General features: G+C 39.2%; 1 protein-coding gene across 4 annotated transcripts in view; it reads right to left on the bottom strand.

Moving 5' to 3' along the window:
• LOC117394233 (dnaJ homolog subfamily C member 13-like) overlaps positions 1–25,713 on the bottom strand; it is a 92,430-nt gene that overhangs the window by 9,281 nt on the left and 57,436 nt on the right. For all 4 annotated transcript variants that reach the window (XM_034921142.2, XM_033992326.3, XM_034921141.2 and 1 more), the window contains 22 exons: positions 25,226–25,341; positions 21,901–21,979; positions 20,744–20,879; positions 20,356–20,540; positions 18,990–19,064; positions 18,555–18,674; positions 17,115–17,294; positions 16,623–16,790; positions 16,144–16,257; positions 15,571–15,687; positions 15,263–15,440; positions 14,539–14,630; positions 14,171–14,270; positions 12,160–12,234; positions 10,346–10,458; positions 9,735–9,904; positions 9,228–9,270; positions 5,525–5,698; positions 4,897–5,076; positions 3,647–3,787; positions 3,243–3,386; positions 2,660–2,759 (listed from right to left, as the gene is read on the bottom strand). In XM_034921142.2, the coding sequence (XP_034777033.1) occupies positions 2,660–2,759; positions 3,243–3,386; positions 3,647–3,787; positions 4,897–5,076; positions 5,525–5,698; positions 9,228–9,270; positions 9,735–9,904; positions 10,346–10,458; positions 12,160–12,234; positions 14,171–14,270; positions 14,539–14,630; positions 15,263–15,440; positions 15,571–15,687; positions 16,144–16,257; positions 16,623–16,790; positions 17,115–17,294; positions 18,555–18,674; positions 18,990–19,064; positions 20,356–20,540; positions 20,744–20,879; positions 21,901–21,979; positions 25,226–25,341 (2,800 nt within the window). The remainder of the gene's footprint in view (positions 1–2,659; positions 2,760–3,242; positions 3,387–3,646; positions 3,788–4,896; positions 5,077–5,524; positions 5,699–9,227; positions 9,271–9,734; positions 9,905–10,345; positions 10,459–12,159; positions 12,235–14,170; positions 14,271–14,538; positions 14,631–15,262; positions 15,441–15,570; positions 15,688–16,143; positions 16,258–16,622; positions 16,791–17,114; positions 17,295–18,554; positions 18,675–18,989; positions 19,065–20,355; positions 20,541–20,743; positions 20,880–21,900; positions 21,980–25,225; positions 25,342–25,713) is intronic.

Below are 25,713 nucleotides of genomic sequence, written 5' to 3'. Positions count from 1 at the left end.
TGACTGTGTCAAATGCGACACTAAGGTCCAAGAGTACCAAGATGGAACATTTACATGCCGAGTTAACCCAAAACAATCCAAGAGAGACGAAAGATCACTAGCCAATGAATATAACGAATTGTGTTTTGGAGGGTGGTAAGTAACAACCACTACAAACGGTAAGGTAGAAATTAACTTAAATGCTAAACACTCAAACTAATTAAAAGCTAGGAGAGATATGGATCTAACAGTAATATCCAATTGATGAACAATAGCCAGTTCACCACCACGACCCGACAAACAAGCCTTATCTAAAAAAAACCATAGCATGGTTTCTGAAGTACTTTATAATGTTCCCCAGTGTTCTGAAAAAAGGACACCATTTCCAAGATGCTACTGTAAAAAATAGATTTTTAGTGAATTTTTATAGCAAAAGAGTCAACTACAGCCAAAAAACACCTGGTCCTAGGGAAGCATCCCACTGAAAAATGCTTAGTCCCGAAAGGGTTAATCACATAAATCCTTTGAACTATAACGAACTGGAATCAATTGGTTTGTGAGCGCACCCCGCACTTGAGGTTTGGAGATAGTCTTAATCCTCTGCTGCGTACTAAACCTTAGGATAAGCTGATCCCAAACTCGTTTGTTTGTTGCAATTAAAACTAAACTTAATCCGCAGGTGGGGATGATCTTCAGGAAAGTCCGCAACTTTGTACGCTTCATGCAATTGACCCGATAATTTTTTCAGGTCAGTAGTTTAGAAATGTTTAAGATACTTACTTACAGGGGTTTTCTTTCAGGTTTTAAAAAATATTAGAAAATGATTCAATACCACCAGCCAATCAGCTTCCAGTTCTAGCAGGCTCTAAGAGACGATAGATGCCCGCTGGAACGTCTCAGCACCAACTGTGAATCAAATTTAAAATCAATCCGCGCAAGTGCTGGCTTTTTCTTTTTGACTTGCTGTATTTGTAAGCTTAGTTCACATCTATTGTGCAGTAACTACTAAACAAAGACACAATTGGGCCAAATTAATTTTATTATCCACCAAAACCAGCCAATGGCATAGTGGTAAAAGCCAATGCCTCACAGACCCAGCAGCAATGCAATTGGCCACATGGAGGGGAGGTTTAATTTCCCGGCAGGGATCTCGCTGCCTCTTGGTGCACGGCTATACCTTGTCTGCCAAGCGCTGAAATTGCTCTCTGTGCGGTCTTGGTGATAATAGCTGTCACCCTCATGCCAGCAAGCCAGTAACCACACAGGACAGCAGACAATTAAAAATGTACAGAGGCAGCTTTTGCCAAAAATAACAGTGTAGACAGGATGGTATCCAACTTAGGCTGGTTAAAAAGGTCATATTTGTGGCCTTCTGGCACCCTGTAGAATGGTCTACTCGAGAGAGTCATGGTGCAGAGGATGCAGATTTCTCCCATATTGCCCCAACGGGCCTCCAGACCGCCTCACTAAAGGGGAACCCTTCAAAGGCTTTTTTTATCCTTTGTATCAATGATGCTGTTTTGGTCTGGGTATGACGAGAGATGATGAAATCCTTTTCAAAACAGTGTCAGCACTGGTCTGTACTCTGGAATGTCATCGTCAGGGGCGGGGTCGATGATGTCATCATCCACCAGATTGGCACATTAGCAGAGTTGTACTGCCGATCGTGTCTCTCTCCCTGCTGTCACAGGTATGCATAGACAAGCGGGCTTTATCTGCTCACTGAGCCCCTCCTCTTTGTAACGGCATGCCCGACATATCGACAAACATTAAACACAGATCCCTACTACAAGAGAGTGATAGGAAAAGTGACATCCAGAAATAAATAACTAGCTGAAAGCTAGAAGACGGAGAGAAAAAGAAACACGAAATTTGGACAATTATACTAAATGACAGGGTTTTTTTTTTGTTTGGACACTGACTTTGGCCCCAAAAAGGATTATATCAGAATGATCTTTGGGTAAGAGATCTTTTTGTTTCTCCAGACCCAAGCAACATGGAGACTGGGAGTTCACTTTGTGTATGGGATTCTTCAAGGTAGAAAGCCCAATTGTTTACCACTCTAGTTGAATTCAGGTAATTATCTGTCTGAGGTTAGTGTTCATTTCAATCTGCAGATGTCTGAACAGCAATCCCTTGCATTTTTTCACATGCGTGGTCCAGTGGTTAAAGTAAAGGGCTTGTAACCAGGAGGTCCCCGGTTCAAATCCCACCTCAGCCACTGGCTCCGTCTTTCGGGTGAGATGTAATTGTAAGTTACTCTGCAGCTGATGCATAGTTCACACACCCTAGTCTCTGTAAGTTGCCTTGGATAAAGGCGTCTGCTAAATAAACAAATAATAATAAATAATACTTGATAGATACTTAAAAGCAGAAGTCAGTCAGTGATCAAAGGTTAATGCAGACAGTTCATTAGAAGTAGAGTTAAGTCCCTATTTCCAAACATGTTACATGAATATCCACAACAAATAAGGTTAAACAAACACAGCCGTACAATATTTATTCTCTTTGTCAGGTCTAAACCTAAAAAAGTAGGAAAAAAGGCTCAAATGTTTTCTATTTGGAATCTCTAAGCTACCACGCAGTAGCTGTCAACCAGATTGATTTATTAATTAATTTGTATGCTTCAGTGCCGCTGAGCATTATTGTTCAGTAATGAACAAAGAAGGAGGCTACCAACCTGTGAGGTACCCTGCAGTTTGTGACTCTGAGATGAACAGGTCATGTTTCTGATCTTTAAAGGCACTCCAGACGTTGGAATGAGAGAGGATTTCATTCACCTGGAAGAAAATGGCATTAGATAACTACAGTGATATCATGTGAATATCTTCATCTCTTCCTGTGCTGCTTGACAGTATGGAAACCAGTAACATTTTATGCAGAGCCTGTAGTTCTGATGGTGCCTATCTTCTCACAAGATTGTGTTACATGACTAATGAAGGATTACATGCTTTTGGTTTAATTTAACATTACTGTGTTAATTTTCATGCACTCTTTTTTAAAGTGATCATGTCTACTGGGGAGCAAGATGTTTATTGTGGATATTCTAATAAACAAAAGATTACAGATATCATTGTAATATTACAATTATGGCATATTGTCAGCTATAAATATAGAAATGTAGAGTATTACTGTTTCAAATGCTTTATATCCTTTGCTTATAAACTAAGCTATACAATCCACAGGTGTTAAACCATTAGTGTTTGTATTGCTGCATATTGTCACAATTTGTGTCCTTGTGCAAACAAACAAAGTGGTTGTACCTGTTCACCATGCTGCAGGCTGCATGTCATTGATTTCAGTGCTTTCACAATCTGTGCCTTGGTGGCGGCAGGATTATCCAGAGTTTCTAGACCAATCCCTTCCAGCAGCCTCAGGAGGTAGGGTACCAATTCTACCCTCAGTGCCTGAACATTGAGCACAAGACAGAGAATAAGAGAGAGATGTGACAATGACATGCAAAGACATCATTCAAGTCACACTTCATTACAGGTATGAACAGAGAGACAACACTGTATTGCTGGACCCCTCAAACTGGACCAGAACTGCTCTGGATTGATGCTCAGAGGCACTGCAGTCTTGGTTGTGCCCATCCATATTATTATATAATAAAGAAGCTGGGCAAAATAAACCTGTAGAGATGTTACCTTGAGTTTTAGCTCCATACCTGAGCTACAAGATCAGTTTGTTCTTTTTGGAACATCCGATTCAGTGCTTCACAGGCCAAACCGACCATGTCTGACCTGACTTTCATTCCAGTCATTAAGGGACCAATGGTTTCCAATGATGCCATTGCTCGTACGCAAATCTATCATTAACAAAACAAAAAAAACAAAGGGAATCTCTGTCAGAAATAATGTGGTTTACAACTTGTTGATAAAGCTGCTGTTTACTGATTAGAGTCTGAATTCTCTGTTTGTGCAAAAAAGCAGCCGAAAAATGACCTAATGTATAAGGCCCTGTGAAAACTGCGGAAACTTTATTTAAAATTCACAGCATTGCCTGTCAACAGACGAGTTTCGGTAGTGATCTACAGTAACATTGCATTACATACAGAACAAGAGCTTGCCTCCATCGCTGTGTAAAACTCCTGCTGGATACTACTTTACATGATTTCCCGCTTAGATTGCATATAGTGACATGACACAATCACTGCACAGCACTGTGTGCATGGCGAATATTACACGCAGGCACATATCAGAGCTGTACAGTTTCGTTAATGTGATTTTTTTATTTTTTGTATGACATGCAAATTATAAAATTATTTTTATTTCTTAAGAATATTGTAAAAATCGCGGTATTGGGCTAATTTCACGATTTCCACGCAGCCCGTGAAAACATGATTTTCACAGAGCCTTACTGTAATGATATACTGTAAACGTGTCCCTGCATGTATGTTTTTTGTCTACTAGAAGCAGCACTGTTACAGTGATGATCTTGTGAACAAAAATTCTCAATACTCAATGGACTCCTTCCATGTGAAACTGTACTTTAAACTTTATATTGAAATCTCAGTAAGTTATTGCTGTATATATTGTGACAAACCCTCTCCTTGTGTTCCAGACCACAGCACTTATTCAAACACAGCAGTTACATTTATTTATACAACACAAAATAAACAAACAAAATACTAACTCCACCAAGGAGTACTAACTAAACTTTGACAAGTTTTAAACTCTTAAACTGAACAGCTAAGCCAGTACCAAACATTTCACCTGGTTTATATACCTGCCTGTCTAATTACCAGGCAGATGTCCTTCATTAAATTACAGCCAGGTGATTCCACTTCTGGCTCTACTCCAACCCTATGGCATTCTGGGCAATGTAGTTCTGCAGCAAACCCCTGGACTACATCTTTCCTCCCCCATACTCTTGTCACAATATATATTATTCCCACTGCATAGTTTAAGTAGTTACCTCATTATCCGAGAGAGCATGAATGATACGGATGGAGCTCTTTGGAATGGTGTTGTTTTTGTGATTGAGGGCCTGTAAGATCTTGGGAAGGTGGCCCAGGGGTGGCACCTGATCTGCTAACTGAGTCTGAGTACTGAAGAGACACACTGTGGCCGTTGTAACAGTTTCTAAGGTTTCATTCTGGAAAAAGAAAAAGCTAAATAAATATATAAATACATCAAGAGCTTTGAAGCAATTACATTACATTAGCAAAAAAAGCTGTTATTCGGGGCTGGTTGTGTAAACATTACAGACCCGGTTATCAATTAGTAGTTTGAAAAAAACAACAAAAAAAGACAACGATGCAGCTATTGTTTCCTAACAAAAAGATAACATAGTTAGCTTTTAGATTTTATCAGAAATAAAAAGAATTGTGAGTGGTTTAGTACCTATGAACAGAAACTAAATGAAAACCAGACAATGCTTTTTATTTTGTCATGTATATTTGTCTTCTTTTAGCATGCAGACTTTCTTAACCCAATGGTATTTTTTATTTCTCCAAATGCATGTTTGTTTGTCCATGAATCACATAAAACAGTATTTAAATATCTAATTAAAAGACATACTGTAACTTGAAAAGACTTCTTACATTTGGGTTATTTTTCCCTAGCAGCTCAGTCAGTTTTTCAAATAGCGAAACCAGAAATTCTCGTGGCTTCCTCAGGACCCATCCTGGCTGAGCGATAAAGATTCTCAGGAAGACACCTCCAACTGAAAGCTCCCCTTGGGCAGATCCATACGCCACTGTAAACTCCTCGGGCAACTAAGAAGAGTGAAGACACCAGTAACAATACAATCATCAGGCACCACCACACTTCCTACATTGTATGTTATCAAATGTACACTTTACAAATTTCAGCTGGTTATAGCTGTGCAGTACGTAAAGGTAGAATGTAAGGATGAATGCTACAGTAATGGTTGTCTTTTCTAGTTTTTATAGCTGTGTTTTAGGTGGAATACTGTCGATTAGGGGATAAAAACAAACAATGCATATGAAATGATGTACTTTTCAATGTAAAAGTTCAAGGCAACTAAACACATTGCACATATAGTATCACACATACTTTGCGGTCCTATGTCGGACCTAGTCCGACATTGCAATTTTCCCTTTCCGGTCCAATGTCGGACCCTGTCCGACATCATCAAAAAGACGTAAAAAACAGGTCTGAGAAAACCATTCAATGGCCGAGCGAGACCGATAGAAGCCAGAAAAAAAGGGGGCTTATCTCATGAATACAGCTAGCCCCGGCACCACAGAGATAACACTGACATAAACAAACAAGCTAGCTGCTTCTGCATCCAGCGCTCAAAGAATATCACAGACATTTGCAGAGCTTTTTTTAGATGTTATAGTAATAAAATAATGACTTGGATCGCATTATTGAGGAGTTTGGTGATAAACCGAGTGATCAGGAGATGATTTATCGGTATGCACTACTATGTAGAGGTATGTGAAAAATACAGTGAACAAGGGGTGGGGCGGGGCTGGAGATGCTGTACTGAGTGTCCTGTTGATATGCAGTGCCTTTTAAACCTGTTTTACTGTGATACTTTTAAACAGCGAGTCTAAAATAAACTGTGCGTGTGAAAATAAATTGGACTTGACGCGTGTGAGACGTGCTGAATAAATGGACCGCTAAGGGTTAAATCAACATATTGTTAGTTTTTCTATAGACTTTTTTGTTATTACTGATTTGCTATTCGTGGTTATATTGAATTCTACAACTTTTGTATACAAATATGATTTTCTCTTCATAATGCAAAATTATTCAAAGTCAGGAAATATATAGTACATTATGTTTATATGCCAAAAATGAAATGCATTTATTTGTTTGTTTTTTTGCTTACAGTGGTTGCCACATTTAATGCAGTACCCCAATATAGTTAGCTTTACTGCCTTATCACCATTTATAGTTCTTTTTTCTACATACTTGTTTTGTGTGTGTTATAGTTCGTTTTTCTACAGCCTTTTTTGTTGTTATTATTTGTTATTCATGGTTATATTGAATGCTATAACTTTTGTATATAAATATGATTCTCTTCATAATGCAACATTATTTAATATTTAATAAATATAAGATCGTTGACAAATAGGGCTGTTTCCAGGCATTTTGGCACACAGACCGTGGCTCGGACAAAATATTGTAGCTCAGAGACATTTCAAAGACATTTGAAATCTGAAATATTTTAAACTGTAACGTCCGAATATTTTTTTTTTATATCTAACTTAGAAAGGGGTCAAAATTGGCAGTTTTAAAAAATATTATTTATTATTAATCTTAAGATTTTTTGAGGGGCGGGGCTTATATATTAAAAAAAAAAATTCAACAAAATACATAATATCACTGGAAACAGCTACTTAATGCCTTTCTGTGGATATATTGGATTTTAATTTCTGATTTAAGGTCGCCAAACTACAAGTGCTAAAACACAACGATGTCTAGTTAGGCAGGAAAGGGTAAGTTGTTCCCCATGGAGGCACAAGTATAAATAACCCTATATATATATATATATATATATATATATATATATATATATATATATATATACACACACACACACAGCTCTGGAAAAAATTAAGAGACCACTGCAAAATTATCAGTTTCTCTGGTTTTACTATTTATAGGTATGTGTTTGGGTAAAATGAACATTTTTGTTTTATTCTATAAACTACTGACAACATTTCTCCCAAATTCCAAATAAAAATATTGTCACTTAGAGCATTTATTTGCAGAAAATGACAACTGGTCAAAATAACAAAAAAGATGCAGTGTTGTCAGACCTCGAATAATGCAAAGAAAATAAGTTCATATTCATTTTTAAACAACACAATACTAATGTTTTAACTTAGGAAGAGTTCAGAAATCAATATTTGGTGGAATAACCCTGATTTTCAAGCACAGCTTTCATGCGTCTTGGCATGCTCTCCACCAGTCTTTCACATTGATGTTGGGTGACTTTATGCCACTCCTGGTGCAAAAATTCAAGCAGCTCGGCTTTGTTTGATGGCTTGTGACCATCCATCTTCCTCTTGATCACATTCCAGAGGTTTTCAATGGGGTTCAGGTCTGGAGATTGGGCTGGCCATGACAGGGTCTTGATCTGGTGGTCCTCCATCCACACCTTGATTGACCTGGCTGTGTGGCATGGAGCATTGTCCTGCTGGAAAAACCAATCCTCAGAGTTGGGGAACATTGTCAGAGGAGAAGGAAGCAAGTTTTCTTCCAGGACAACCTTGTACTTCATGCGTCCTTCACAAAGACAAATCTGCCCGATTCCAGCCTTGCTGAAGCACCCCCAGATGAGTCCAATTTTCAGCTTTGCCCAACACCTGGTCGTCTAATGGTTAGACGGAGACCTGGAGAGGCCTACAAGCCACAGTGTCTCGCACCCACTGTGAAATGTGGTGGAGGATAGGTGATGATCTGGGGGTGCTTCAGCAAGGCTGAAATCGGGCAGCTTTGGCATGAATCCTCCTCTGACAATGTTCCCCAACTCTGAGGATTGGTTTTTCCAGCAGGACAATGCTCCATGCCACACAGCCAGGTCAATCAAGGTGTGGATGGAGGACCACCAGATCAAGACCCTGTCATGGCCAGCCCAATCTCCAGACCTGAACCCCATTGAAAACCTCTGGAATGTGATCAAGAGGAAGATGGATGGTCACAAGCCATCAAACAAAGCCGAGCTGCTTGAATTTTTGCACCAGGAGTGGCATAAAGTCACCCAACATCAATGTGAAAGACTGGTGGAGAGCATGCCAAGACGCATGAAAGCTGTGCTTGAAAATCAGGGTTATTCCACCAAATATTGATTTCTGAACTCTTCCTAAGTTAAAACATTAGTATTGTGTTGTTTAAAAATGAATATGAACTTATTTTCTTTGCATTATTCGAGGTCTGACAACACTGCATCTTTTTTGTTATTTTGACCAGTTGTCATTTTCTGCAAATAAATGCTCTAAGTGACAATATTTTTATTTGGAATTTGGGAGAAATGTTGTCAGTAGTTTATAGAATAAAACAAAAATGTTCATTTTACCCAAACACATACCTATAAATAGTAAAACCAGAGAAACTGATAATTTTGCAGTGGTCTCTTAATTTTTTCCAGAGCTGTATATACACAAACACACACACACACACACACACACACACACACACACACACACACACACACACTTCACACTGGTTACGGTTAGAAATCAAATATTTTTAAACCCCTGAATGCCAGCCCCACCGTCTGTTCTAAATTAGTAATCTCAAAATAACGTAATACATTTTTTCACTTGCCTTCCAGTTGACATCTGGATTATCCTTTTGTTGTCTAAAGTGCCTTCAAAGAAGAAGAAAAATGGTCTCAAATAACTTTCAATTAACTTGTGTCTTAAGTTTCTATTGAATCATCCTATCTGTGGTATTATAACCTGGTGTGTAAACAGTGCCTAAAATGGAAGGAACCAAGAGGTTATGGTTACAGTACACTTCTGACAAAGCCCTTACGATCTACGCTTGTCTTATGAGCAACTTAACACAGGTATGATATATCTTATCTTAAATAATGTATTTTTTCACTTTGTATCATTTTCTGTTTCAGTCATCAGGTACACCAGGTTGTAACAATTGTTGTTGTCATCTTGCAAGACTAGATGTAAGAAATACATTTGGATCTACGACTAGTATGCATGCCTCTTTCAAAAAAGATTTACAGACATTAAACACAACAGCAACCCAGAACAGTTTGGATTTGGAATGGCTTCTTTGCCGCCTGGTCATCCAGAAACCCCAGGTTATACGTACTCTAGCATCATTTCTCTGACAGTGGTGGACACCTTCTCCCTGGAGTTGTCATTCCAGATCAGTTCTGGGTTTTCATGAGTACCTTCGAAGATGTGCACAGCAGCCTCTGAGTTATCTCTCATAGCATCCATGAACACACCAGGGAGAAACTTTATCAGTGTGAGCCTCACCTGGGAGTACAAAGCAACAACAGTTAGACTGACTGCTAAATCTTTGTGCCCTTTTTTGGATAGCATTTTGCAGTCATGTCCACAGCTGGTGGTTAGGGACAGCAAATTAGGCATTGACGAAAATATAATTTCACTCTTCAGGTTGAAATGACCTAGGAAGCGCTAGATCCTTTTTTTTAATGAAAATATACACATGCTTCTTTTTTGTGAGACTCATATGGACCTATAATGCAAATAGATGTGCAATACATGTAATATTTCTAGATTTACAGTAAGTTATTACAATTAAGATAAACTCTTAACTTTCCAAAAATTGAATCCTAACGAATCACTTATGACATTCTTCCAACCGGGTCTTTAAATACGATTTTATTGTAGCACCAAGGAACAATTACTGAAGTATCAAAAGTCCCATGGGCATTTAACCCTGACACCTCTCACCTTGGGGCCAATGAGTTTGTCTGAGGTCATTTTGGCAAAGAGCTCAGCAGTCTGGGAGCGCACCTGAGGGTGAGTGGAGTTGCAGAACATGTCCAATAAATATATCAGTGCACCTGTAACCCAAGGAAACAGTGTGAATGATGTAACATTAATATTACATGGAGGGCTAATACAATTACATATTACTTGCTCATTTTTAATAACAAAAACGCTTTATTCATTGCTAGATGAAGAATAAATAGATGTAAAATAACAGATCTACACATTCCTAAAAAAGTCAGTTTATATTAATGAAACAAATTAGCTGAGGTGATTTCTAAAAGACTACACTTGCTAAACATCAATACTATAGTGCAGTGTTTCTCAAAATTGGGGGCCTGACCCAAAAGAGAGTCACATGGCTATCGTAGGGGGGTTGTGAGCTCACAAAATACTGTCATAATCTTAAAATCCTTCGCATTTTATTACAGTGTATATAAACTTAATCCCTAACAGTAAAAAATGTATTATGAAGCCAGCCCTCTCGCCATGTTTTACTGGTCAGCCAATTAACTTTTTTTTTTGGTTTTGTTTTACTCAACTAGAGCTATATAAGCACACAGCCCTTAACAGTCTATTAATGCTTGTTTTTGGTTCGGTAGATTAAATGCAATAATTTCCTTCCACTTGTTTGATCTACTGGGCTGGCGGATTATTTGCATTTATTTTTGAGTAAACGGGTCCGAGATGAGTCCGTAACTCAAAACACCGTCTTCTGAAATTAATGCTAATTTAGGTAAGGGACAGGGAGTCTAGAATTGGGAAATCTGGTTTGTGAAACCATGAAGGTTTTTTTGTACTACCCTCTCTTGTGTCGAAGTACTATAAATGGAAGTAGCTACTGTACAAAGTATATTCTCTCTCTCGCTGTTTAATTCAAGTAGCATATGATATGATGCATACAGAAATGCATTTGGGGTCTGTTCTGTTCTTGCTCACAATATATTACATTTGTGGTTTATTAAGAAAAAATATATAGTTGACAATCATTTTAAATCATTAATTATGTGTTGACAGTGTTCATATTTCCTGTACTTCTCTAGTCACCGTTAGCTTCTTAAAATCAGATCCAATCTCACCCAGCAGTTAATGTCAGCATTAAAGTATTTTTTAATGTTATTTATATATTTATTTTACTCTATACTTTATTGCTATTTGTTTTTTTAAATATTTGTCCAGGTTAATACTAAAGTTAGGGGTGCACAAAGGCACTTCAGAATTCGCTAAATTACAGGAAGGTACTCAATTGTGTGTGTGTGTGCGTGCGTGCGTGGTTTTTTGCCCACTTAATTTAATTAAGTTTTGGTTCAGATTATGCCACTGCAGATTTCTTATTTTTAAAATCAACAAGTTATTTTTGTGGGGCATTTTATTATATGTGAAAACACTGTAGAACCCATAAAGTGCCCCTCCATTTATAATTAAATTGGGGCCCACTGTGTGCTACACTCTACACTCGCCACTGTCTGATATGTAGGTCCTATATTTTATTTGACACACAAATGTTTGCTTAGGCTGAGGGAGAGCAATGCTGTCTCCTATATTGTGCTTGTCACAAATACATGTTTCTTCAAGATGATAGGTAGAGCAAAGTATGCTGTTGCCCACGGTGCGTTACTTGTTCAGTGTTGTTGCCCATGGGCCAGCAAAGGTTGGGGACCACTGGTGTACAGTAATTTCATATGATATCGCACCGCAGGGTGGGGTGGGGGTCGTCACTGTCTGAAACATCTCCCAGCAAAAAAAGTTTGAGAACCCCTGCTGTAGTGCATTACCTTTAGCCATTGCTTCTTTTATTATCTTGGTGTTGGATGTTAAAGCGTAAAGAGTTTCAAGGACAAGCTGTCGACCTGGAAAACACATGAAATAGGGAATGAAAGGGTTTCTATTTGTGTCTTGAAATAGAATACAGTACATACATTTATACATTATTTAAATACCATTGTGTTTTACTATTCTCCTTATTTTTTTCTGTTTACCTCAATTCAATATGCACTTGAATTGAATAATGTCATCCAAATATTAAAAATGAGCACACAAACGCAGAGAAGTTGGAAAAATTGTTCAGCCCAACTTCTGATGTGGCCAGTGATTCAACACAGAAGTCTAAGGAAAGTTTTGGTTTTCACTCAATATTACTTGTAGTTTGTGTTTGAGCCAGCAGAGGTTTTAAAACACCAAGTGAAAATTATAAAACCAGCTAAATGCATAGGCTGTATCTCATTAATGGCAGCTTAATTAAAAAACAATTGTCCCCTGATCCATGATGATCAATGTCACATCCAGAGTGCAATAGTAACATTTATTGTAATAAAGGCAAATTTCTGAAGCTCTATATTATTTCAAAAGTTGTGTCTGTACAATCCTTTTTGACCAGGAGCTACAACTGTGTGTTACTGTAGCTGCTGTGTATGTGTGTGTGTGTGTATGTATATATATATATATATATATATATATATATATATATATATATATACACACACACACACACACACACACACACACACACACACAGCATCAAAAGAAAAGTATCACTATTACAACATATTTATTTTTGAAAAATAAGGTATATAAATGATGGACATTGACAAAATGTTTTTGGTTTCTTTTTAATCACTCGATCATTCATCCTTGACCATGACATGCTTGAGTGACTATGACTGAAGCATATGCACTTAATCACCTAATTAGTGAGACAGTTGATTGGACACTGGATATGGAGTGATTTCAGCTGTTGAATTGCAAGCTTGAATAAAAACAATAAAGAAAATCACAGAAAAAAAAACACTATGCCACGCCTGTCAAGAGAGCACCGCCTTTGTGCAATCGGTTGGAGGCTGGACTAGGGCAGCGTACTGTGGCTCGCTGTCGGGTACTCACAGCCAGCAATTTAAAACCTGGCGAGACGTTATAACCAGACACACTCTGTCAATGACAGGCCACGAACTGGGAGACCAAGAGTCACAACACCCCAAGATCGACAGATCATTTTGCAGCATCTTCGTAATCAGCACAATAAAAAGTCACTGCACCTGCTCTAAAATAGAGTTTGTCATTTTTCGATCACATCTAGTGAATTTTATCCAAATATAAAAGTGATACTTTTCTTTTGATGCTCAGTGTATGTATATATATATATATATAAAATTAGGGCTTCTTGAAGTTTTCGGGTTTTATTTGACGTCCCTTTAAACTTACTTTGAGCTGATTCTTTTTCCTAATTAAACTCAGAAAAATCTGTTAATTACAAAACAATGTCACTTGTTTTTACCTTCATATTTTGACTGAGTTTGATTCTGTTTCGCTTCATTTTTATATCAAACAGCTGCGACAAATTACGTTAATTGCTAATCATTGATCCTAATTACATTTCATTCTTGCAGTCGTCGACTTTATTGTTGTGCTTTTGTTATTTTCACACGTTTAACAGAGTTGTCCTAACAGATTTTGTTCAGCATAAAATACCCAGTACAGAGAGTACACTGATTGCAAGTCCATAATTTAAAATCCCCTTAATTTGTCAGAAAGATTTTTTTTTCCTTAAACCCAGTTTGTAATTAATAGTTTTCTGTTTATTAGGCTGCAGAGACAGCTTAACAATGACTAATCAGCATTTAAAGGGAGGCAGAGATTTGGAAAATAAAAACTGAAAAGTTCAAGCCCTATATATAATGGAGTAAATCAGTAATATTTATATAAAAACAGGTTTTCATTTGGGCCCCAGGCACATGGAAGTTATGCCTGTGTGGTAAACCAGCCCTGAATGAACTAACAAAGATTTCTTACTTGATGGCAGTGAATGCAGCAGGGGCAAAAGGTTAGAAAGAACCAAGGACTCTGCAATATTACTGACACACTCCTGGTTACTTGTGACAATGTTGACCACCTGGAAACAGAGATAAGATAAGATTCAGGTGAAAGGCAATGTAGCAGTATAAAAGTAGGAAACTTCACGCAATATTTAAATGTATTTTAAAGCATTATCATCATTATCAGGAAACAGTAATTCAGAATGTTAACTGTGATATGTACAGATGCCAAAAATACTTTTTTTTTCTTGTCTTCTGAGAACCTGCATATGAAATCCCATAATACTTCCTGATTAAACATGGCACCCAGAGTTTAGAAATGAAGTAACTTATGAACAAGGTTACCTCCAACGACAGCTGTTGCACCATCCCAGCTCCGTGGACTCTTAGTAGAGAGAATATCAACTTAAAGTGACCCATGCATTCTGTCTCTGATCCTTAAAAAAAAAAAAAAAAAAGTTAAATACAAACCCAAATACCAGCAGACAGAAAACTCAAGGAACTAAAATAGCTGGTTATTATCAATTAAATAGCTCTACTTACTGTACTTTCAGTCAGCATATACTGCATTAAAAAACCCTGCCTAATTCAAACTGGCATTCTGTCTTGTGTCCTGACCAGATCCCTACTGAAATTAATGGTGTAATACCCTCTACAATCTTGAACTTGTCTATTCTGGAATACAGCATTATTTGGAAGTCTTGTCTGCCTAAAATCAATGTAAATCTGTGCAGTCTGGCACCAAGTCAAGTGATTTTTATTTTCTAAGTTTATTGTTAAGTATGTTGTGTAAATAGCCACATGTCCTGCAGGTATGGCAGAGTAAAAAAATGTTTTACTTAATGGGGAAAGTAAAATTTAAATGAATACAATACTTGGAGTTACAGGGTATACCTGGACAGTACATCTACTGTATGAACTGTGGTTTTGAAAGTGTTTAAATAGTTTGTCATTTTTAGCTTTATTTTATAGTACAGCACTGTATAATCTGGCACCATTTTCCTGTCCCAAGCGATGCTGGATTAGACAAGTTTTACTGTACTCTATGTTTTAGAAGAGCAATGTTTACCTGGGTTGTTTTTAATGACGTTTCTCAAAGCTTCCAGGGCCATTTCCACCCAGCGTAATCTTTCCCCATGTTGATCTGATTCCACCTTCCCAGTCTGGGTGATGGCCATCAGAGTGTGGAGGTACTGGGCCTGTGACCCAATGTAATCCAAGAGACTGGCAGCAAAGGCCTTTGGAAACTGTACAAGGGAGAGAAATGTGATGAAGACTTTCAGGTATAGCAATATCAATTCATTTTTACAGATCTTGAAACAGGACATTTTGGATGTTTTAGCAATACACAAATGAAGTAAGAAGTGAAATGCTCACCTCCAACGGAAATGTAGGTTGTTCGTTGTAGACCCTGACAAAAATCTCCCCCACGATCAATTCTTTACCATGCTCACTGAACACAAACTCTGCTCCAAAACTCTTATCACAATCCCCCTGTAAATCATGTGGAAAACAAGAGCATTTAAAAAGTTAAATTGTTTTGCTTGTCAACAGTATACAAGCAGACTGCAAGACTAGCCCCAGCCAAGGCTATGACACATTTCTCAGGTTACAGAAGTTACGTCAAGTGTGGAAATATTTTAGTGATCAACTACAAATATCAAAGCAAGCAATACATACACAATAGAAAAAGACAAGTAACATTACAAAATCTCTTATCAGAATTATAGCATTGATCACAGACACCTTTACATCTAGGATAGGTTTGCCTCGTAAGCTCGTAGTTATGACTCGTTTAAACAATGATCCAAACTACCAAATGTTCATCGTAAAGTCACACAAGAGTATTCTGAGTAGTACAACAATTCCTACAGCTGTTGAGTTAGCCAGTGCCAAGTGTGTTTCTGCATAGTGGATCAGTTGATATACGAGTAGTTTGTAACGCATTACCCTTTTGATGATGCCCTCTTGTTGAGTTTCAAGGAACTCCAGCAATTCTGCTCTGGTGCCATTGTTCCAGATCAAATAGGGATTCTCAGAGTTGCTGTTAAGCAGCTTGAGAACCTGAAAAATAAACCATTTGTTATTTAGTTAACACAGCACTAATCAAACTTGACTGTGCAGTCTACTCTAAAGTACTGCTGTCATTTCAATCACTTTATTGGGATCCTCCTTGACATTTTTAGATTTTTGTATAGACAAAAATATAACGCTTAAATGTAACCTTAGTACACCCTGTTCTAATCATCTAGAACAGATTTTAAACAGTTCTGCCATCATTTAGATCTAAATAGATCCATATGTGTCTGTGTTAGAGGTTACAATCCTTTTGGAGTTTTTTGGAATTATATAGCATTTTTTACATGAGACTATTACACAATGTTCATATTGTCATGAATCCTAATTTTGGGTTAGACATTTGCACATACCTCAGTTGGTGTAGTCTTAGATAATTTACTGGCAATGTAGGGAGTAAGCATAGCAGCCAGGCTTTTCCGTACTGTGGGATTTTCAGGTGGGCCATCCTCTTCTAATATGTAACCGCCCAGTCGACTCAAAGAAACCAGGCTAAGCTTGGCAAGGCTATTGGCCACTTCCTTTTAGGGAAGGAAAAAACAACCAGATTACAAATGAAAGGACAACAATCATAGTATCTGAGGTCAGTATGAAAGATAAAACTGGTCTTAATAGTTATGAGTAGGGGACCAATATCTTTTACACTGCAATATAGTACTCTATCCACTACATAAACACATAGAAGCATTAACTGATTTCCTAACTAGCACTATACAGTATGTTTAGGTGTTCTATAACAGTAATTGTATGTAAATAGTTGGAAAAACTGCAATCTGATTGGCTTAAACATTCCCTTTATTACTTATTTATTGATTAATTTAGCCATTAAAAATGGAGTAACTCACCTGCTGGTTGGTATCCTCACATTTCTGAATGCCACTTTCTTCCAGAGTGTAATCATAGTTGAAGAGATAGCCTAAGAGATGCCAGAGGACCCCGGCATGGAACATGTGAGTTTGGAGAAAGTAATCCACAGCGAAGGAGCTGACACATTCAACGGCCAAGGTAGCCATCCGTGGAATTTTCTGCAAATGAAACAATCATAGTTTTTTACCATAAGCTCATACATCCAAATCTAACCCTGTGTTACTGGTAAGGCTGACACCTTTAAATGTGTAAACACATCTGTTTACTTGACTACTAATAAACATTTAGAAAACCCATAAACTATTATTAAGTTTGCATCATTTCTACCAGATATATATCTGTATTATTTGTATACTGCATACCGACACAATGGCATTTCCATTCATAATTAAGCAACCTAGCTTTTTTCATGTAGATGTATTTTTCATTACATATGTGCATGTCAGCACTGGTACACGTGCGGCTGTTAAACTCAATGCACTTGGTCACTCAACATCCTGCCAAATGAATATTCATCCATCCATCCATTATCTGTAACCACTTAATCCTATAGAGGGTTGCGCTGAGCCAGCGCCTAACCCGGCACACATAGGGGCGCATGGCGGAACTACACCCTGGACGAGATGCCAGTCCATCGCAGGGCAACTAAGGGACAATTTAGAGAGGCCAATCCACCTAGCCAGCATGTCTTTGGACTGTGGGAGGAAACCAAAGTACCCGGAGAAAACCCACGTGAACACAGGGAGAACATGCAAACTCCACACAGACAGACCCCTGAGGCCGGAATCTAACCCAGGACCCTGGAGCTGTGAGGCAGCAGTGCTAACCACCACGCCACCCTATGAATATTCATGTGGAGGTTTAAATTGCTCATTTTTTGTTTCCTCTCAATTAGGAACTTGTATAGAAAAAAGGAAGGCGAAGTTCAATAATGAGTTGTTGTTTCCATTTCCAGTGATGATATATAAGGGGGCGTTGTGGTCCAGTGGTTAAAGAAAAGGGCCTGTAACCAGGAGGTCCCTGGTTCAAATCCCACCTCAGCCACCGACTCATTGTGTGACCCTGAGCAAGTCACTTAACCTCCTTGTGCTCTGTCTTTCGGGTGAGACGTAGTTGTAAGTGACTCTGCAGCTGATGCATAGTTCACACACCCTAGTCTCTGTAAGTCACCTTGGATAAAGTCGCGTCTGCTAAATAAACAAATAATAATAATAATATATAACCACTAATTCATGTGTGCAAAAACTTTCTTATCTATTTTATTTCCTACCTCACTATATTGTTGAAAATGTGAAGTAATGTTTACTGAACCATTGAAAAACTGTGTCGTTCAGTTTACACTTCTGAAAAAAAACTTTCAACGTGGCAGCCTTGGTCATTGGAATATGGCATTTTATAAAATTAACTTTGCAATTCACCTTTCCATAATAGAGAACTCTGCAGAGGTCCCGGATAATGTTGGGAAGTTCAACAATGTTCTCCCGGCACTCCTCAAACTGAGCAGCCACGCTGTAGCACTTGTATATGTGCCCACACACCTATAAGGCAATGTTATCAAGATGTTTTGACCAGCAAATTTTACAGAATCTTTATACACAATGAAAGTCAAGTGACTGACACCATTTGTTTGACAATTTCAAATTTCTAGAAGGCAACATATCTTTTTAATATCCTACAACTGTCCATATAAAATACTGTAAATCTACAGTACTGAGAGTATCCTTGGCATTGTATTACTTACTAACATTATAGGTATTTACCATTATAAAAGATAGACCACATATATAAAATGCTGCCTGTGTTTACTTTAATAGCATGTTTAATCAGTATCGGGAGTGTGGTGTTCTGCTTACCTGGACAGCCATATCGTCTGGTTTGCTTGATGCGGTGAGTACTGCTACACACCGAGAGAGGGCCTCCTGTAACACCTGGTGAAAATAATCTCCTCTTAGGTTCAGGGTCAGATCAGAAATTAGATGTTTCATCTCAGTACTTCGCTAGGTATACTGTAAATATGAAGTCCTCCTACTGCATATAGATACAACTTAAGTATACACCAAAAAATATATAAACTACATACAATTACACAGATTTGCGATATCCAGTTGTTGTAATTGTTGGTAAATGTTTGTCGTATTTGGGTAACTGAGACTCAAACATGGGGTAGTAGTCAACATTTCGGCTGTAAAGCCTTCTTTAAGTGCTGTAGATAATACAGCTTTATTTAGCAGGAATCTACTACAGGTCTCTACATTCCTTTAACTAATAAGAAAGGCCCCATGCACAGAGACGCTGAGTCTGGTGATTGTTGTCTGTGTCTGTTACTGTGAGATATCAAAGGTTGTGACGGTTAATCAAACAAAGTAGGCAAAGGTGGCCCCTGGCGGAGTACGAAGCACGAACAACAAGTTACAATTAATGCCAACAATACTAGACGAAAGGAACCACAAATTAGGAATATTTTTCACATCAGCACGAAATATGAGGTTTCACACTCATCCCCCACAATCGCAGAATATTACTAGACAAATCTCCTAGACAAAACAGAAACTATTTACAACCTTAAAACAGGGATGCACTCTGACAGGGCAATGTAACAGATGTAGAAGAAAATATAAAAACATAGCAAGAGTTATATCATTTTAAAATCTTTTCCTTCTTGACTTGATTATAATGAGTCTGAATTCTGGAAGATGGTGCCAGGCAAACACCATTTATCTTAGGACCAGCGCCAAACACAGTTGTAGATATTTTCTTTGCTTGAAACAGTATAAAAGCCATGACTCTTAATATTTGCTCAGAATGAATCTACTAAGATTGCGCTAGCTGACGTGAGAAGAAAACAAAAGGCTGCACTGTTCATCAAGATCCCGACCGTCTCATCAGGAGTTTAACAATTATAATTCTTTATTCCTATCTTCATTAGGGCATAGCTAGGTTATCGTGGGTTTGGTGTAATTTGTGCATGCTTTGTTGTAACGTCAGTACATACTGAAGCTAAATTAACTGACATTTAATTTATAAATTGTTGCCTAATACCTTGGTTTTATTGTAATGCTATTTTAGTGTAATATTGACTGTGTAATTGTTTTATTTGTGTATTGTGTGATTGCAGGCTTAATAAACTCCACTAATTTGAAAAAACCCTAATTATTTAGAGAGCGATATTGCGAAAAGGTTTATATATTATAACTGATGCAAACGTTATTATATATTTACCTCTATTCCATTCTCCCTTCGCAGCTCCTCTGCATTAAGAGCCGAGCAATTTACAGTGTGGAAGGCCAGTTCAGCAGCAGCTGGTAGAAGAGGGGAAGTCTTGGAAAAGAGCTGGTCGTCTGTAGTTTCCATGGTGAGGGTCTTGATGAGCATTGGGTAGCCTGCATACTTGTAGGGCTCCAGGTCTGGAAAGTACAAAGACAGAGACACTCTTGAATTCATAATGTAAAAAAAACTCAATGTGTTTTTGTAAGTGACACAGGACCATAATAGCTAACATGAATATGTACTGTAGATATAATCTCAGCGATATGGGTTTAGGCCTGATTGTTCAGCGCAATTCAAGTACATATTGAGGTCTGTTAGTACCCTGCCCATAGTAGCCTACCTTCTTTGTGCCTGTTGAAGAGGATGCTTTGAGCTTTCAGTATAAGAATTATATTCTCTGGGTCTGGACCGTCCACAATTCTCCCTGATTTTGTGCACAAGAACTCATAGGCTTTATTCACATTCTCAAACATATCCTGTATGGAAAGACAATGTATTATACTTAGGGTAGTTTTAAGTTGATCTGCATTTCACCAATCAAATTCAGTTAAGGTATCAAGAAACAGCCATTTGTAGGGCCCAAGTATAATAACAATCACATATTTATTTTACAATAGTTTTTTCTGATCAGACCTCCAGGGTTCCGCTCTAATATTGCCAATCCCAACTAATCAAAAAGTATAGCTTTACAATTAAATGTATTGTGTTCTTATATTGAATTGCAAGAGTGAATGGATTAACTACAATCTAGGATAAATTCTCAAATTTATTCCTACAATAAATTACCGTAAAAAACGTTGCACAAGTCAATTTTCTAGGTATTTCTGCGGGGCCCTCAAAAGGGGGGGAGCAACTAATACTCTGGTGTGTCGTATGCACCAGTGTGTCTAATATTAAACTACTGTACCAGTGCCACAATCGGATTACTACACACAGCCACGTTTACGGCTCACACAAACTGTCAACAACCCGATTATTTTTTCAGGGTCTACGGTCATGTTGCTAGGTAGAAAGACAAAACCACTGTTCTAATTAAAAGTTTTAATTAGTTACTCTCAATACCCTTAATCATTTTGAATGTTAAACGCAAGCTCTTGACTGGCCTCCTCTCGACTGAGACGTGTGTACGTGGAGAAAAAGCCTCCACTAACAACCCATGTAAAATATTCTCTACCTTCTCCTCCCTCCTTAATCCTCCTCCCTCCTTAATCCTCCTCCCTTCCTCCTCCCTCCTCTATCTCCTCTGATGACTTTGCCTCTCCTCTTCTAAAATCTCAGATATCCGCAAACTCTTTAACACCTCTCCCTCCCCCCACCCCCTCCCGCTCCAACCCCTACACCCACTGCATCCCCTCAGTACTTCGCTACGTATACTTTTTTCTTGGTCTGTTTCCTTTTTCCTCACTTATAAGTATAACCCTTCCTAGCCATGCATGTATCCCTATTAAGAGGCAGATAATCCTGCTCAGTAAAGGTTTATATAAGCAGACAACTTACCCTGCCTTCTGGATTCTTATCCGGGTGATATTTTTGTGCCAGTCTGAAGTAAGCTTTTCTAATTTTGCTCTCATCATGTCTACAAGTAAAACACAGGCACAACTTATAAAAACTCCAGTTAAGCACAAAAGTTTCACTAGCCCATTCATCAGAGTAATATAACTACAATCAGTTTCCAAACTTGGGTAATTAACATAGATGGTGGTAATTAAAAAAAGGGCACACACATAATATAATAAGGTAGACTAGTTCTAACTACATAAAACTACAAAATATAAAAACATCAAAATGTTGGGTTATTATCATAACCCTGATTCCCTGAAATAGAAATGTAACCATTACCGTATGGGTATTTACCTTCAAAAGACCTGAAACCTGAATAAGATATATCAAAGCTGCTCCTTGAGCCTGTGACACAGCGACCTTGAAGGTTAATGGTTACATTTCTATTTCAGGGAACCAGGTTATGATAATAACCTAATGTTCCCTTTCAAGTACTAAATGTAACCATTAACGTAAGGATAAGTGTACCAAAGCCATCGCAAGGGCAATATTGCAGAACGGCTGGAATGCTACAAGGCTTACCCGAGAGGCTGCCTTGTGCGTTACCATACGGAACCCCAATAACAAGTAGCTAGGGCTAAAAAATGGAGGGAGAAACTCACCTTTATGCCTGTGTTGTTAAGGGCAGCTTCTCAGTCGACCCTTACACTCTAGTTCCAAAACCAGGGTTTCCACGACATTAAGTCTGTAAAACCTAGTAAAGGTATGGGGAGTAGCCCACACCGCTGCATTGCAAATGTCCTTGACAGATGCACCCTGGAATAAAGCCCCCGAAGTTGACATGAGCAAAAGCTTGCAGGCCACACGATGGAGACTGGCTGATGTAAGCCACCACTGTTGTCTGTACAGACAAGCACACGTCTCCCTCAAACCCCCTGCCATTCCACATAGCACCCGAGCCTGGGTTGGACGCGTCTGTGGCGATGACCTCCCTTCTGGTAACACCGCCAGGCTGTTTTCACCAAGAGAGTGCCTTTAAACAGTGACGAGACACTCAATAGGCGATTATGGTTGAACATGGGCTGAAAAACCATGCTGTTGAACCAGGCCTGCAGAGGGCGCATGCCCAGGACACCCAATTCTGGCCGGTTCTGAGCACCGGTCTTTGAGGCTGCTGGGGCATAGGGCGCCACTTTGCCGCTGGTTTGAGCACTGGAGGTGGTCCCTTGGGAAGCAAGCGAACCAGCTCCTTCATGGATTCAAGCGTGCGGTGAGAGTGCTGCAGCACCTCGTCCACTGCAGGACCAAACATATGCCCTGGTGTAATAGGTGCATCCATCAGCGGAGCTTTGTCCCCGTCAGACACGCATGCCTGGGAAAGCCAGAGTAAGCCAGAGCTGCCTACGTGCAGGTATCAGAGCAGCCAGGTTCCTGCCTACAGCCTGCCCGTTGAGCTTTGACACACGTAGCAGGTTCTTATTAACTAGGCGCAGCTCATCCAGCTGTTCTGGTGAGGGCCTGTGACTGTCAGAAAGGGACCTCAGCGAATAGGACTGGTAGGCTACCAGAATACTATTATAATTGCCTAGCCGTGCAGCAAACGCACTGGCTGAATAGACACGCTTGACGATCACCTCCGAGACCCAGCACTGCTTGTTGGGCAGGTAGCGTTCTTGCCTAAATTAGGCACCTGTACCAAGGTGGCAAACGAAACCTCCACCAGCTTCTCCGCATCAGGTACTCTATATAGGGTGTCCATCGACCGGGAAACAGCATGAGAAATGTTGTAGTCGGATGATCCCAGGACGACTGGATTTCAAAAAGATAATCTTGGTGCATGGGGGGGGGGGGGGGGGGGGGGGGGCGGGAGAGATGGACTGCCCTGTTTTACTAGCTGTAGGCCAGGGCAGCTGCAATATTGCAGTGACCCTCTTAAATCAGTGGTGGAACCTCTGCCGACAGGGAGAGCTTAACAGCAAGGGACGTGCTGCTGGACTCCATGTCCTCAGACAGGAATGCCAGCTCCTGTTCACCCGCCTGGGGCCCCAAGGTGGCAGACGAGGCAGGTGGCGCCAAAGTGTCATGCAGTAACTCTGCAAGAACTGTTTCTTGGTGGGTAACAGCGGCCCAGAGCTTTTCCATCTGCTCCAAGTTTCCTGCATGGGCTACTCTCCTGGGTGCGTCATCTGGTCTCCCTTGGCACAGAGCAATGGGGTAAGAACACAGCCACCACTCTAACAGAGGGTGATGGGGAAGAGCGCTGTGCAGAAGTAAGGACGCAGAGAGCTGTGGGAGAAGCGTTACTCCAGCGTGTGCTTAGAGAAAAGTGCACAAAGCCTTGCAAAAACTGCGGTTTGACAGTGCCTCCTTGGCGTGCTCTGGCCCCAGGCAGAAGTGCAGTGACTTTAGCACTGGGTCAGTATGGTCCGGTATCGGATCAGTTCGTTGACTTTAGCACCGGGTCAGTTTGATACCAGTTCGATGACCTTAGCATCAGGTCGGCACTGGTGCGGTAACCTCGGTCCTGGTACGGTGACCCTGTCCGACTTCATCAAAAAGACATAAAACACAGGTCTCTAGTCGTTTTTTCTCCGGAAAAAGCTGAGAAAACCATTCAATGGCCGAGTGAGACCGATAGGAGACGAGAGAAGCCGAAAAAAAAAGGGGCGGATCTGAGCAATACACATAGCCTCGGCACCACAGAGATAACATGGACATAAACAAACAAGACAGCTGCTTCTGTATCCAGCGCTAAAAGAATATCACAAACATTTGCAAAGCTTTTTGAGATGTTATAGTAATAAAGTAATGACTTAGATCGCATTATTGAGGAGTTTGGAGATAAAACGAGTGATCAGGAGATGATTTATCAGTATGCACGACTATGAAGAGGTATGTGAAAAATACAGCGAACAAGGGGTGGGGCAGGGCTGGAGATGCAGTACTGAGTGTCCTGTTGATATGCAGTGGCTTTTAAACCTGTTTTACTGTGAAAAAAAAACACTTTTAAACAGTGCGTCTAAAATAAACTGCACGTGTGAAAATAAATTGGATCTGACACGCCTGAGACACGCTGAATAAATGGACCGCAAAGGGTTAAAATCAAAAAGTAGCAAGCCTAGATATATCTTATTTAGGTTTCGGGTCTTTCGAAGGTAATATGGTAATGGTTACATTTTGTACTTGAAAGGCAAACCGTAGTGTATGTTTGCATAATCTTTCTCAATGGAGAGATCAAACTGGTTGTAAATTACTCAATGATGTATAATGCTTAAGTATGCATTTTTAAATTGAATGGGGATGCACCATTTGGAACACTTACTGTCCTTGCCCCTTAGGAAGATTTAGAACCTCATAAGCATCATCTACAGACATTGAAGGTGGCTTCTTCTCCACTTCCTTCTTCCATGATTCAAGCGTATCTTTGAGGAGTTTCACCTGGATAGACAATACAACAAAAATGGTTTAGAAAAAGGGACCTATCATAGGGCTAAAACTCCTAGTAGCAAAATTGTACCTATGCTAATTAGTTTCCAAAATATGTAGAACGGCCTTAAATACAAAGTGCCTTTATTTTTTTGGACATCTTTTTGGGCATGCACATAATCGATATACTAAAAATATAACTATTTAAAATTATTTTTAAGGTTTACGTACAAGTAAATTATTTTAATTGCCCTAAAATTTAAAACCAATTACAGCTTTGATATACAGAAAGAGAGTATGTTACATGATTTCAATGTTTCTCCAGCCTTCCAGAATACCCTTTAAAATTAGACTGATGGATCTCATGAGGCTTTCATGGCAAAC

This window comes from Acipenser ruthenus, chromosome 3, assembly GCF_902713425.1.
Source record: "Acipenser ruthenus chromosome 3, fAciRut3.2 maternal haplotype, whole genome shotgun sequence".
Classification (NCBI taxonomy): Eukaryota; Metazoa; Chordata; class Actinopteri; order Acipenseriformes; family Acipenseridae; genus Acipenser; species Acipenser ruthenus.
Note: the sequence above shows the minus strand (reverse complement) of the source record. Positions and strands in the feature narration are given on the sequence as shown.